The 14,881-nt window shown below is 36.5% G+C and overlaps 1 protein-coding gene across 1 annotated transcript in view; it reads right to left on the bottom strand.

The window, feature by feature from the left end:
* Positions 1-14,502, bottom strand: part of LOC113091259 (EGF-like repeat and discoidin I-like domain-containing protein 3) — a 148,020-nt gene extending 133,518 nt beyond the window's left edge. The window contains exons 1-3 of the mRNA XM_026256667.1: positions 14,449-14,502; positions 14,117-14,324; positions 7,650-7,679 (exon numbers count right to left, since the gene is read on the bottom strand). Coding sequence (XP_026112452.1) covers positions 7,650-7,679; positions 14,117-14,324; positions 14,449-14,502 — 292 coding nt within the window. The remainder of the gene's footprint in view (positions 1-7,649; positions 7,680-14,116; positions 14,325-14,448) is intronic.
* Positions 14,503-14,881: the final 379 nt, after the last annotated feature.

Here is a 14,881-nt window from a genome sequence, read left to right as displayed (position 1 = left end):
GGGGGGACAGGAAGTATTTAACCTCCTCGCCCCTCTAAGGAACCTGATGACGAGGTCATGCTTACCTAAAGACTTCACATTCACAGGGTCAGGGTACGCAGCAATAGCGGCAACCTGGACATGGGTGGTGGGAGACAACCTTTGATAGAGCCCTTGCTGCAAAAAGGAAAGCACGACCGCAATCAGGCCTCTTCAGGGGTCTTCCGGGCAAGAAGAACACCACTCAATGAACAGTGTCTCAAAGACGGTGCTCTTGCCAAAGTGATGGTGTTCACTACCTCCTGAGTTATGTCACCTAGAACCTCCGTTTCCAAAGGTCTGGACGCGGGTGCCAGACAGTGCCCCATCTCTGAGTCAGTTGATCCTTCCTCTGAGGAATCGGCCAAGGAGGGGCTGTCACAAGGAGCACTAGCCAATACGGTGCCACTAGCAAGACTTGCTCCTCGTCCTCCCAGACTTTGTTAAGTGTCTGTGTGAGAAAGCTCACTGGGGGAAACACATATTTGCATAGTGCATTGCCCTGTAGCCAGCTGTGTACTAGTGCATCATTGGTCAGAGAGAGAACAGCTGGAAGTGAGAGTCCAAGAACCAGAAGTCTCCGGAGAACCAAACAGGTCTACCTGAGTGGCTCCGAACAGTCTCAAAACCAGCTGGACCGTCAGGGCATGGAGTCACCATTCTCCTGGGAATATTACTCGAGACAGCTCGTTACACGGCGAACAAGAGCTCCCAGCACTGGGCCCTGCTGCTTCCCATTTACCTCTTGCTCACAAACTGGGCAATTTAACATGCCAATAGCTTTGATAGGAATAATAAAGTGTAACAGGGTGCTGTAATACATGTAGGAATAAATGCATTTAGGGAATAAATGATTGCCTATTAATCATGCTTTTGGTACCGTTTAATCTAAATAATTATATCAAACAGGTGACATGATACTAAGCTAACAGCATGAGGTCTTGTTTGAACTGTACAGTATACTACAGGACAGTGTTAATTTCGTTGACTAAATATTTTCGTCATTATTTTCGTCACGAATATATTTTTGCCGACGAAAACGAAACGAAAACTAAAATAGAAGGCACTGATGGAGACTAAAACTATGACTAAATTGATTGACATTATCGTCAACGAATAAAGGACGAGACGAAAATAGACTGTGACGAAAATCAAATCAGCAGACGGGAGAGATGCGAGGAATGAGCAAAAGAACCGGCAAAACAGAACAGACTGCATGAGAGAAGAGAACCAATCAGAGCCTGACTTATTGAGACGTGAAGCGAAGGTTTTCAGTTTTTAAATGAGCTCCCGGGAAGACGGCATTCGAAGAGGTGATAGGGACTTTAAGCAACAGCCTCTGGTGGAACGGCAACGCCATTCTGGCATTGTATTGCGCCTGCGCGAATTTAACTGCTACTTTCTGACGTTCTAATTTAACGGTCTACTACGGGAGAACAGCTGATTTGCCAGAGTCGCTACAACGTGAGAGGTTAGGTAAATAAATGTTATGTTTTTAGACTTATTTACATCATACAATATTAAAAACTCCTCTTCTGACAAAAGATTGTCATTTAACGCCAAAAGCAATCCTTCTCTTGCTTTTTTAAATTATATATTTTTTTGGATCTCAATAAATGAATTAATGCTGCGTTGCGCTGTTCTGTTTTACCGTTGCTTAGTGACTTTTACGTTCTTGGCTACAGCGGTGTGACGGCAAACTTCCGGTCGCTGTAGCCGTTCTATTCGCAGCTGTTGCTTAAAGTCCCTACTGTCTAAAAGAGCGACAAAATGTCCACAGCTCACTTCACGTTTGACGACGAACAAAACAAAACAAAGTGTAAAGCACGCAGAGCGCTCATTCGTGGCAAGAACACAACCAATTTGAAAAGACATTTACAGACGAGCCACCCGGACATTTTCTCAAATGTAATTTCACAACGATGTTCTTTTGTTTATTGAGCTAAGCAAAATTGGAATAGTGCAGTGCGTAGATGTTGTAGCATTAAATATTACGAACTGAAAAGTACTGTAAAATAGCCCCTTCTTCAAATTAGATGCGAGCACAATACTAATACGTAATATCATGATAAATACATTTGATTAATACTAATGTTTAGTATATTTTATAATGTTCTACTTGTTGACAATATCACAAATATTTCTATATTAGTCATGTGAAACATGAATGTTCACATCCTATCATTATACATACAAATCTAGCAATATTGTAGTATTTAAAACATACAATATTGCTAGACAAATGAATACCTTATAAAATCTTGTTACTTTTTTTATCCACCTAGCTGCCAACTTATTAAATATTTACTTTAAATGTATGCACTTATTGTTCAGCTCAGCTGTAAGCTTTAAGGTCCTGGACCTAACCTTATTTTTCTTTTATTGATGGTCAATTGGCAGCTAGTTATTGTTTACATTATCATGACAGTGTTTGTTGCTGCATAAAAGCTTTTGAATCGAAATAAAGACACAGTTGTGTTGAAATAAAGTTGAATTTGTGTTTTATATATTTTGGTTAAGTTTGTTTCCTATACCAGCTGTAAAAAATTGTCTAGTAAATCTGTTATTGATTTTAGTCTTATTTTAGTCGACTAAAATACCAAGCAATTTTAGTCGACTAAAATAAGACTAAAATTAAAACAAATCAGATGACTAAAACTTGACTAAAACTAAAAAGAATTATAGTCAAAAGACTAAGACTAAAACTAAATTAAAATTTCGTGTCAAAATTAACACTGCTACAGGAGCCACTGATTCAAGTGTCACATGCCACATGTATACCAATAAATGAAATGATGATGCACACACACTCATGCATGAGTATTACTGCATGTACTTACCATCCCTATGAAATGTACAATTTTGGATTCGATAGGTCATAATTCTAGGTTTAAAATCTCAATTCAATGCTGAAATGCTTCAGGCCTAAAGAACCCAATGAGGTCATTGCTCTAACCTTTGTGGATTATGGAAAATGAAATAATGCAAAATAATTCCAGATTAAATGCGATCTTTAGATCTAAAACCAATCCAAACGATCCCAAACAACAATCTAAAGTTAATCCACTCTGTGGATTGCTTTTGATTGTGGTCCACATGCAGAGACTCATGGCAAATGAAGATGCATGTACACTTTTTATCTGTCAAAACAAATGTAAGCAAATCAGATTAATAACAAATTTCATAAAGCATTTTTGTTTTATCCATGACAACATTTTTCTTTGGGTGCAAGCCATACTTTTATCCACAATATATTACTCACAGTAGGACAGTTTCTCCCAACTTTATGTTTTCCTAAATTATAAAATATGAAATGGAAATTATCCACAATTAACTACTGTTAAACTATTATATTTTGGGATTTAACAAAGCAAGCAAGGTAAAAAAAAAAAACATCTTGTGGTTAAAAATAATTTATTTAGGACAGCAGCACACAGCATGGAAAAAAAAAAATAGAATAGGCTTAAAAAGCCACTTTGGATGCTAAACTAACATGCAATGACAGTTTTTTAGATAGGATATGACAGCTGCAATATATATAGTGTGGTTTTTAGAGAAAAGTCTGGTTGAGGTAGAGAAGATTCCTAACTCAATACAAATCTGAATGGGAGAAACCATAACACTAAATAAAGTTGCAGGAACATTGGCTTTTGATTATACCTGACTGAAAGGAAGAAGCTAAAGAAAAAAAAATTAAGGAATAGTGCACCTTCTATAGACACTCAAACTTTTCACAAGTTATCTAATGTTCCACAGAAGAAAAAAAGTCATAGAGGTTTGGAACAGCATTAGTAAATTATGATAATTTACATTTTTGAGAGAACTAACTCTTTAAATAAACTAAATTGTATTAAACTGTTGTTGCCAGATAAAATAAAATCTGAAATCTGATTGGATCTAAAACTTTCAGATGACACAAAGCTAAGTTGTCTGTCACTGTATGTTACCAAATGCATGAAAACTTGCAACACACGGTAGACATGTGTTTGTACAGTAGAGTGGCTCCTTCTCCAACCTGGTCTCATAAAAATACGAACCTCTATGCACTTTTTGTGCAACATCGTTTTTACGTACCTTACTGCACGTTTCGCCGCAGTTTCAAATAGAAATGTCCACTGAGTGACGCTGAAACACTGGTTCAATTTGTGAACCCTGACACGTTTTTATTACATTGAAATAAGTATTTATTGCCGTGTTTTTATTATGTTGCTTCTGGTACACATTGTGGCAGTTCAGAATTCTGTCATTAAAAGTTAATACTCTTATAGTTTTTGAAATATGCCCTACACCAAACCTAATCTTAACCCTACCCGATAGGGTTAACAAATGCAAAACTGATAGAAAAACACATTTGTTGATGCAACAGTGCCATTTGAACTTCCTTATATGCATATTTGAACTGCTCTGTCAAACCGTCGTTACACGGAATCCACACTCGAGATCCTCACCTCTCAAGTACATCTCCTTACTCCTTGAGCTACCTAACAAACCTTCCGTCCAAGAAAATCCATGGATATTAAGCTGATTATGTGCGATGCTTACATTCAAAAGCATCCGTTTTCAAATATCCCAGCATATTAATATTGTTTTGAAGTCATTACATGATATTTTTAAAGCAATTTTATGAAATGTACAATTTATTAATCAAAACTTTGTAAATTTGTGTGAAAAGGTATAAAAAGTGTCAGAGTTTTACTGCCTCTAGTGTTCATATCTTTTGGAAACTGCAGTGATGTGTACTTATTGGTACATTATATCACGTCTCGCTAAAAAGTGCACCCAGGTATAGTTTTCCAGTTGTGTTTCATTCTCACAGAGCAGTTTTTCCAAGAATGTGGTCGCGAATCCTTAAAATTTACGGGTGAGTTTGGTTCCAAAATGATGTTGCCTTGCCCGTAAATAACTGTACTGTGTGTAAATGTAACTGTAATAAGGACTCATATACAGGACTGACAACCGCATTCTGCTGCTGTGAGAACATAGCCCAAGAGAATCTGAATCATGATTAATGATTTACCTTTTAAAAATAAAAATTTATAGAAAAGACTATGTCTATGGTGACAGAGATTAATATATAGGCCTCTTGTTCACAATGTGAGAGGAACACCCAGGATCATGAAGACAGGAGGGCTGGAGTGTTTTATCAAAAGCTTGGAACCGGATAAAACAATGTGCCATGAGAGAAGAGTCTGAGCACTCTTGAAAGCAGCTGTGCTCAAAGAGACCAGTGGGCTTGAGAGTGAGTGCTGACCAGGTGCGATGAAAGGGATCAATGGGTGGGATACGAAGGAGCCAAGGAGGTCGAGTGGAGGTGGAGAAAAGCAAACACCTTAAATTATGGGAATGTGGGTCCGTGTATCTTTTGGTCATTCGATTTTCTATTTTAAAATAAATAAAGATAAATGAGAAACGGTTTGATTTTCATTTTTTCGTTTTGTTTAAGAAACGGAAAACGAAAATTTAGCTGGATTTTTCGTATTTTTGTTTGTGGGTAAAAAATGAGATTATGCTTTAATATTTGTTTGAATGTGTGGGCGGCGCTGAAACGCCCCTTTCATCCCTTCTGTACTGCACCGACAAGCGGCAACCGCGAGCTCAGTTCATTTTCACCAGGAGAGAAGCGGCAGACGGCAGAGTTTATTAATCCTGCCAATTCTTTGCTAGTGGTGCTTGCAGGCTTTATATATATATATATATATATATATATATATATATATATATATATATATATATATATATATATATATATATATATATATATATATTTATATATATATATATATATATATATATATATATATATATATATATATATATATATATATATATATATATATATATATATATATATATAATTTTTTTTTTTTTTTGACCAAACAGACATTAATTTATTCAATGACATTTGAATTTTACTGTAAGATCTACAATGACAAGAAATGTGCAGATTTTTGCCTACTAATTTTATTCTATGCCTATTTAAGAAAAACCTCACAGCCTAACATGTTTTCATTTGCTATACAAACAACAGAAACTGAAGCTTTATCTTGTAGAGTGTAGTCTGCTGCACTTCTCCGATCGGCGAATCCCGATCCACAGCTTCCATCCCGATAACAAGAGGAAAGAGCTTCAGCTCCATCAGTTTGGGTCGTAAGACACCCTAAATAACATGAAAACTCAACAGGATTTGCTTTCTGCAATCTCGGTCTACATTAACTTCTTTCTGAAACGTCAGAAATGAACCAGGCTCATGCATCAGACGAACCATGTCTTGCTGGACATGTCTACTTTTAAAATAAGCCATTTAAATAGAATAATAATAATAATAATTTTATATTTAGGCCTATGTAATTCAAATGAAACCAACGAGAGGTGCAGTGTTTCCCGTCTGAACTCATTATCTGTAATGATGTCACACCATCACTATATTCATACAGTCATCTACAGAATTCGTGAATTCAGTTCATAATTCTAAGTATATAGCCTATAATTAAAACATTTAAAGTAGACTAATTATGGGGAAAACTTAACTTATATTAATATAAATTTTATTATAAATGTGGGGTTGGATTTTTCCCATTTAATTTTTTTTTTTTTTTTATGAATGGCCTAGAATAAAATAAGTAGTCAAAAAAATTTGTAGTAGGCCTACATTTTATTCCATGTCGTTGTACATCACAGGCTAAAGTAAAATGCAAATGGTGTTTTATGAATAAAGTTGTCAAGTCTGCTTTGTCAATAACTGCAGCAGCAGGAAAAATATAATATTTTTATTTTATTTTATTATGAATTTAATTTATTATTATTATTATTATTGTTATTATTATTGTTATTATTATTATTATTATTATTATTATTATTATTATTATTATTTTATCTTGCAAGCACCACTAGCAAAGAATTGGCAGTATTAATAAACTCTGCCGTCTGCCGCTTCTCTCCTGGTGAAAATGAACTGAGCTCGCGGTTGCCGCTTGTCGGTGCAGTACAGAAGGGATGAAAGGGGCGTTTCAGCGCCGCCCACACATTCAAACAAATATTAAAGCATAATCTCATTTTTTACCCACAAACAAAAATACGAAAAATCCAGCTAAATTTTCCTTTTCCCTTTCCTAAACAAAACGAAAAAACGAAAATCAAACCGTTTCTCATTTATCTTTATTCATTTTTAAATAGAAAATCGAATGACCAAAAGATACACGGACCGAATGTGTGTCTGTGTGTGTGTGCCAAATGTGAAAAACTATCAACATGTAAAAAAGCAAAAAAAAATACGTCAACAGTGGCGGCAACCAAATTCAGCTGTGAACAAGCAATCTGAATAATAGCATTTGAAAATGAGACTTGGTGATAAATAATAAGCAGGGGATTTCTGTAGCAGGTTTTGAGATGCTCAATGCATCAACGTTATGGTGAGATGACAGAATAACACAGCAAGGATGATGTGACATCAGAACAGATCTTGAGAAGGTGTGAAGAAACAGGTAAGGAAAGAGCTCTGAAATAGACGTGTAAATTTCCTGCAGGGAAGGTCACATATGCCAAAACTGACAACAGTAGAAGGAAGTGTAACAAAGAGATACAGGAGCCAAATGACGGGAGCACAACAATTACCATATCTAGATATATCCCACCTGCTGAAGTTGGATCCTCACCATCTGCTGCTGTAGAGGGATATAAAGGAGGAGGAAGGAGAAAAACAGAGAGACATGGTCAATCCTCTGCCACATATCCTCTCTTTTAACACAAAAGCTATTTGCAGTTTAACAGGTGATGCATTAGAATCACACCACAACAATACTTTAATTAATCATTTTTTTTTTTTTTTTTTAAACAGCACAACACAGCAATATTTTTCTTTATTTCACACATCACATTGGCTACATACTGTACCCACAGTCAGTGTTTGGGACAGACAATCAGGTTGTTGTGACTCACCACCTACTGCCCTGTACATTGTGTAAACATCTGCAGAACAGTAAATATATGTATGATCACTTAACCAAATTCATGCTCCTTAACTAACTAATCTTGAGCAATGCCTGAAACCATCTTAACAGATAAAGACAGTTAATATATTTGTACGTCATTCTTTGTAAGTGGAATTGTCATCTCCAACTCGCAGCAAACATCGAATGCATATACAGAGAAAAAATGACATGTAAGTTGTAAATGAAAATTAAATTAACAGCATGCATCATTTAACTAAGTTATATATGTGCAACATGACAACCGTTGTATCCGGTGTAGACAGTGTAACCCAGAAAGCACATACCTATTTCATACATACAGTATATCAATCACATTGCCATTCTGTTAATAAAGCACATATCAGCTGAATTCACTCTCAAAATCCATTTGTGATAATCCAGAATATAAGAGGAATATATAATGCGCCAGTCATTTCCTTTCATACTCTTTACTCATTTTAGTTCTCCCAACTGGCCAGCTGACTGCTGCTTCTGTGTGAATGTAGCCGATGACCATTCTCATAATTGCCTGAAGGTAAGGCTCTTTGAAATTAGGACAGTCTCATAAGGTAAGTTTTAATACAATATCTAAACTTTGCTGTTGCGTCTGACCCTGCCGCTTGCTCAGCCGAAGTCCAACCTGTTTTTATCATTTAGCAGCAGCTCTCAGATTATTCTGTTGAGCATTCATGCATTTGAGTGTTAATTGTTGTGCTGTGAACATTAAAGGCAAGGATGACCCTAACCTGTCTCCAGCCATTGTCATTGACCTCCATCAACCTGATCATGCTACAACAGGAAGTTCCTCTGCAGGAACTCCAGCTGCATCGGAGGATGCTTTGGGAACACCCTTCAGCATGACTGGCTCTGAACAACGTGGGTAATCAGTCATTGGATGGGTGAGACGTCTCAGGTGGAGTGACATAAGCAACCAGGAAGATTAACCCTTTCGCACATGAGTTTAAAATATTCTAGCTGAGTTTGAGTGTGCGTTTTTTTTTAGATGACCGTTATTTTAGAATGTATCACCTTATTGTTTCCATGGCGACGCACCATGCTTGTCATAGATCTTGTAATAGATCTGTATGACACATGTATCACTTTTATTTTGTTTTTCCTGTTTTAATCAAAATGTTCCCAAAACATTATGAAATATCTGATATTCCGATTCTGAAATATGTGTGAGTAAATATATTTTGTAGTTTAAACCAGAGATGCTCACAAGTCTCTGAGCTAGAGTCCAAGTCAAGTCTCAAGTCTCTGAGCTAGAGTCCAAGTCAAGTCTCAAGTCTCTTTATTATATTAAGTCTCTGGTTATAATAAATGTTGCATCACGTACAGCGACCCATCCAAGCTGCTTAGAACACTGCATAGCTATATATAAGGAATTCAAAGCATGTAATGTTATTATGACAACTCTATTTATTAGCATACAATATCAACTTTGATTTTGGTATATAATCAGTGTAAACAGGCTATTGCAAGATGACAAAAACACCAAGAATGCTTTACTTTTAAGTTAATATCTGTATTTTGCATTTATGGATTCAGTAATGGCCTTCTGTCTGTCCTGGCTGTATAGCTGCACACCTCTTGTCTGGCTTAAGAATGAACAAAGCTACGCTGACTTATGTTATTCATACAATACCTACTCACAAATAAACATCAAAAACAAAGCCGGCTGCAATGAATTTCTGTGCAAAACAGCTTTTACTACAAACACTTCAACACAAGAACATTGTAATCACACAAGAACATTTTGATAGAGAACCAAAAATATTTAAAGTAGATAAAATTAGAATAAATAAAATGGAAATGTCTACATACTATTACTACTGTAAACTTTGCAAATAGGACATCAGCCCCTTCAAGTCAATGAACAATAACAAAGTGGACTGCAATGAATATCTGTGCAAAACATCATGGCTCCGCTCCTACCCAATGACAGAGGCACGCAGGTTTTTTTCCACTGGAGTACTCACGTGAAGGATGCGTGCACAACTAATAAATAATATCATCACGCTATAAAGGGTTGGCCTGCGCTGGATGCGCCCCTCCCCCTATAACTGTACTGTCTCGCGGAGGAGCTCATTTGTGTGCATCTGTGTGAAACACGCTCTGAAACACGCATAAGAAAAAAGAGCGACAGAAAGAACGGCTCCCCTCCAGCCGTGACTCGGCTCCCATCGTTCATGTTTATGAGCCGTTCAAAAGAATCGGTTCGTTCGCGAACGTCACAACTCTAACAGCGAGCTCATCTGACGTTTACTAAAAATTAACATTGTTCACGAGTCCCGGAGCTCGAGTCCGAGTCGAGTCTGAAGTCTTTCGAGGACGAGTCTCAAGTCGAGTCTGAAGTCACTGTTTGTGCGACTTAAGTCGCACTCGAGTCCGAGTCTCAAACTCGAGTCCCCATCTCTGGTTTAAACAACCTTTAAATTAACCGTGTAAGTTGATCTTTACCGGGTGACGGACGCCGCCATGTTAGTTCAGAATAAACTTTAGTTACCAACACAATCTGTATATGATATCAATAAAAACATGTCGTCAGATTATATTTGTTAGGATCATTTTTGCCTTTTCCACAGACATCAGCATATGTTTTACAAACTGTAAATGTATGTTTTTGGTAGTACTCATGTGTAATTAAATGTCTGAAACTTACTGAATGTCTGAAAATACTGAATGAGTGCAATAATATGACAAGCGCTCAGCGATCTGGCCCTTCACTAGCCAAAGAGCGAAAGTGGATTTAAATTCAGCAGTTGATGTGACACACTGAAAATTCTAATCACACCGGTGTGATCGAACACTTCAGGGACCAGCCAAGACTGATCACACCGGTGTGATCGTACGCGTCAAAGGGTTAAAAGCATGAGTGCTGAAACTGGCATCAGCTCTTTGTCATTCAGCAAGCGCTCTGTGTCAGTCTGATATTTGTTTGTGATTCTTATTTAGTGTTGTTTGTCTCAAAATCTCAAAAGCACAAGCCAAGACCAAACACTTAAAAAAGGGCGATGTCAGACTGCATTTCAGGCTTTTTGTTCCTCCCTGTCCGTGTTACATTACAGGCAGGGATACACAGTTTGTGTGTTGTCTGCCTGAGAGCGGAGCATGCTTCCCAGGAAGTCCCTCTTTAGGAACTCGAGCTGCATCGGAGGAATCTTTGGGAACACCCTTCAGCATGTCTGGCTGAGAGACTTAGGAGGAGTTTCTTCCACCATGCCATCTTGCTCCTAAACTCAAAACCAGTCTCCTAACCTTTAAATGACTTCACCTAATTATCAGTAAGATACTTAATATACTGACATTGTCACCAGCACACAGCATTTTTTTTACTACCTCTATTGCTGCTATGTAAATACTCTGTACAACCTTTTGCCTTTTGCATATTCTTCTCTTGTACATTGCTGCTCATTATATTTAATAAGTCTTCAGTATACTGTCTTGCACATTTTTTTATCTTACTTTTTCCATACCATATTTATATATTATTTTCTTGTGTTTGTATTCTTTAATACTTGCATTGTCCATGGAGCGGACCTGACTTACATCTCACTGCTGGTCATATGCTCTCCATATAACAATGTATTTTACAAATAAAAAAAAAAATGTGAATCTTGAACCTTAAATCTTCCCCTGCATGTTCTCCACTCACAATAGAGGCTCTCTCATCCTCCAAATTCAGAGCTCTCTCAACAGCTCGACCAGCTCGACCCAGTTAACTACCCAGTTGGTACAGTGCTGGTATTCCTGCAGGCCTGATTCTCAGCAGGGTTGAACCACTTTATTGTAAAGGTCTACACTGAAAACCCTAATAAGTTGACTGAACTAAATTTATTGAGTAAACTTGTTGCCTCAATTTAATTGAGTAATGGAGTCTCCCAAAACTTACATTTTTAAGTTTATTTAACTTGACGGTTTTGTAGACTACCTAAATCCCTCAGAGGTTTAAATGTTGATACTTGATTCATTTGAAGTCACCATTGTGGTGGAAAGTGTTTGGTTTAGTTGGGATCTTGGTCCAGTTACTTCTTGGGTTAATTTGTCTCTTGCTGCTGTATTGGTGTATTTTAAAACATAATACGTATTTGAGATCACAAAATAAGTTTTGTTTGATATTTTTAACAGGCACCAGGAGTAAAATACTTATTTTAAAGATGGACGAAATGAATGCGTTTGAAATAATTTGAGTAAAAGAATCAATCAAGTACTCACACACACAGACTTCTAGATTTAGCATATGCATCACAATAATGGTGACAAACAAAAGAGCTCCATAGCACAAACTCCTCCTTATTTTCCAGCCTTTTTTGTTCTGATTGTCACCATTGATGTGATGCATATCCAAAATCTTGATGTCTGTTTGTGACGACGTGATCGGTTTTCTAAAAGTAAGTACATTGTTTTATCTACAAAGTTTATATCCATAAAAGTATATCCATAGTTGCAGCAATACATTTTATTTTACTATAATTAGTCACCATTACAAGCAAGATATGTGTATGTTAGATCTCAAGTCTCTTTGCCACAGTAACAGTGTTTTACAACACACAAGTTACAGCAGCAAGAGACAAGCTTACACCAACAAAGAGCTGATAACACCTGAGCTCTTTTAAACTTTGTCTTTTTTCGCCACAAAAACAGCATTTTAAAATATACTGTTATAGCAGCAAGAGACAAGCGAACATAAGAAATATCTGGACCAAGATCCCAACTAAACCAAACATTTTCCACCACAATGTTGACTTCAAATCAATCAAGTATGCACATTTAAACCTCTGTTAATTCTCAATAAGAGCTTCTCTAGATGTCTGACAGAAATAAAGTCACAGAACCTTGTAAGGAGGATATGTGAACGTCTATATCGGATGTACAGAAGACATAAAAAACATTAAAAAAAGACGTCATAAAAACATTCTCTCCTCAGTGGATGTCTTTTCAATGTCTGCAAAGACATAAAAAGACTTTTTTTTTTTTGTTTGTTTTTTTTTTTACAGTGCAGTATAGGGTTTACTGTATTTTAATAAATATTGAGACAGTTTGTCAAAAGGTCAAAGTTTAAATATGCTGTTATTTGTTTTACTTCAGTGTGCTGTCAAAAATAAGAACATCATTTTCAGTTAAATTTACATGTTGAGTTAACTTAAATATATAAGTACACTTGAAATTAGTACCAAGTTAAGTGAACATAATTGTTTAAGTACGTTAAATTAGCATCAAGTTTGGTGAACTGATTGATTTAAGTACAATCTACAAAACCGTCAAGTTAAATAAACTTAAAAATGTAAGTTTTGGGAGACTCCATTACTCAATTAAATTGAGGCAACGAGTTTACTCAATCAATTTAGTTCATTCAACTTATTAGGGTTTTCTACAAAACCGTCAAGTTAAATAAACTTAAATATGTAAGTTTTGGGGGACTCCATTACTCAATTAAATTGAGGCAATGAGTTTACTCAATCAATTTAGTTCATTCAACTTATTAGGGTTTTCGATCTAACGAGTTAAGCAGAAACTTAACTATCATGTTCTTTCGCTCAAAGGAAACCGATTGGGCCACTTCATCAAATACTTAAGTTGTAATTTCAATAATCATCTCAAAATCACGTACCACAAGGATTTAAATTAACATATTTCACCAGTAGAAATCATGCAAAACAACTTTATATCTACATAATTTTAGTCACCGAACATAGTACACGAAGAAAAACTTCCTCTTGAATTGTAGTTCAGCAACCAAACAGACCAAAAGGACGAATTTTGTAATCCACCAATCAGTGCTTTTGTTCTCTTGTTGCTAGGCAGAATTTCTCCAATGGCCAATCACATTAAAGGAAGAACAGAGTGAAGTTGAGTTTTTCGAAAGGATTACTCATGATTTTGAGCTCACAACACTTGAAATCTTAAGTTTATGCATTTTGAAGGTACATTAGTTAAATTAACTCATATTTTTAAGTGACAGGGCCAAAATGCAAAATTTTAAGTAATGTTTAGTCAACATTACTTGATTTTTTAAGTCAAGGCAATATTAGGGTTTACAGTGTATCAATACTACCTTTCTCCTGCCGATATATTATTTCAAGAGAGTTGGGAATCTGCATGCTCTCTCAATGGCTCCTTCCTATTACGACTTTGCATCCGGTCTGGCAAAAGGATCTCTGTCCTCGAGCTGGGTATATTCCTAAATTCCCCTCCTCTACACCTCTGACTGTCGTACTCCAGGCCTTCAGTCCTCCTCCCTTCAGGGAGCCAGACCAGCAGGAGCTTAACTGTATGTGTCCAGTGCGAGCAGCGAGTGGAGAAGGGTGGACCTAATGCTTGTTTGCTATGGTCCCCCTAAGAGTGGTATGAAACAGACCCTCATTCGGTGGATATTAGATGCCATTTCTATTGCTTATGATTCCTTTGATCTCTCTTCACCTCCAGGGGTCAAGGCTCATTCTACTAGAAGTATGAAAACCTCTAAGGCCTTCTTGGCAGGTGTCTCAATACAGGACACCGGCTGTCCAGTCATGCTGAAGGGTGTGTGTGTGAAAAAAATATATAATGTGTTACATAAATTAAGCATAATACTGTTTCAATACTCAATTCAAGTCATCTAATATTGCACAAGTTTATTTCCTCTCCTCTGTGTACTCTCTTGTCAAGTTTAATAATGTATATATAAATATCTCTTTCATTTTCATATTGAATGTCACTCTAATTTATTTGGTATTTTCATACAGATGTGGCACTTATGTGTAGAAAGTCAAAACTCCAAAAATCGGGTTGAATAATCTATGTAAAAAAGCTGAAGACAGAGAAAAAGAGAGATCAGAGCTGTGTGGATGCAGGTGAGTGCCAATGTCTGCTCCTCTACAACATCCATAAGAGTGATTATATGAGCCAAGACA

The sequence above is a fragment of the Carassius auratus genome, unplaced genomic scaffold, assembly GCF_003368295.1.
Source record: "Carassius auratus strain Wakin unplaced genomic scaffold, ASM336829v1 scaf_tig00214150, whole genome shotgun sequence".
Taxonomy (NCBI): Eukaryota; Metazoa; Chordata; class Actinopteri; order Cypriniformes; family Cyprinidae; genus Carassius; species Carassius auratus.
Note: the sequence above shows the minus strand (reverse complement) of the source record. Positions and strands in the feature narration are given on the sequence as shown.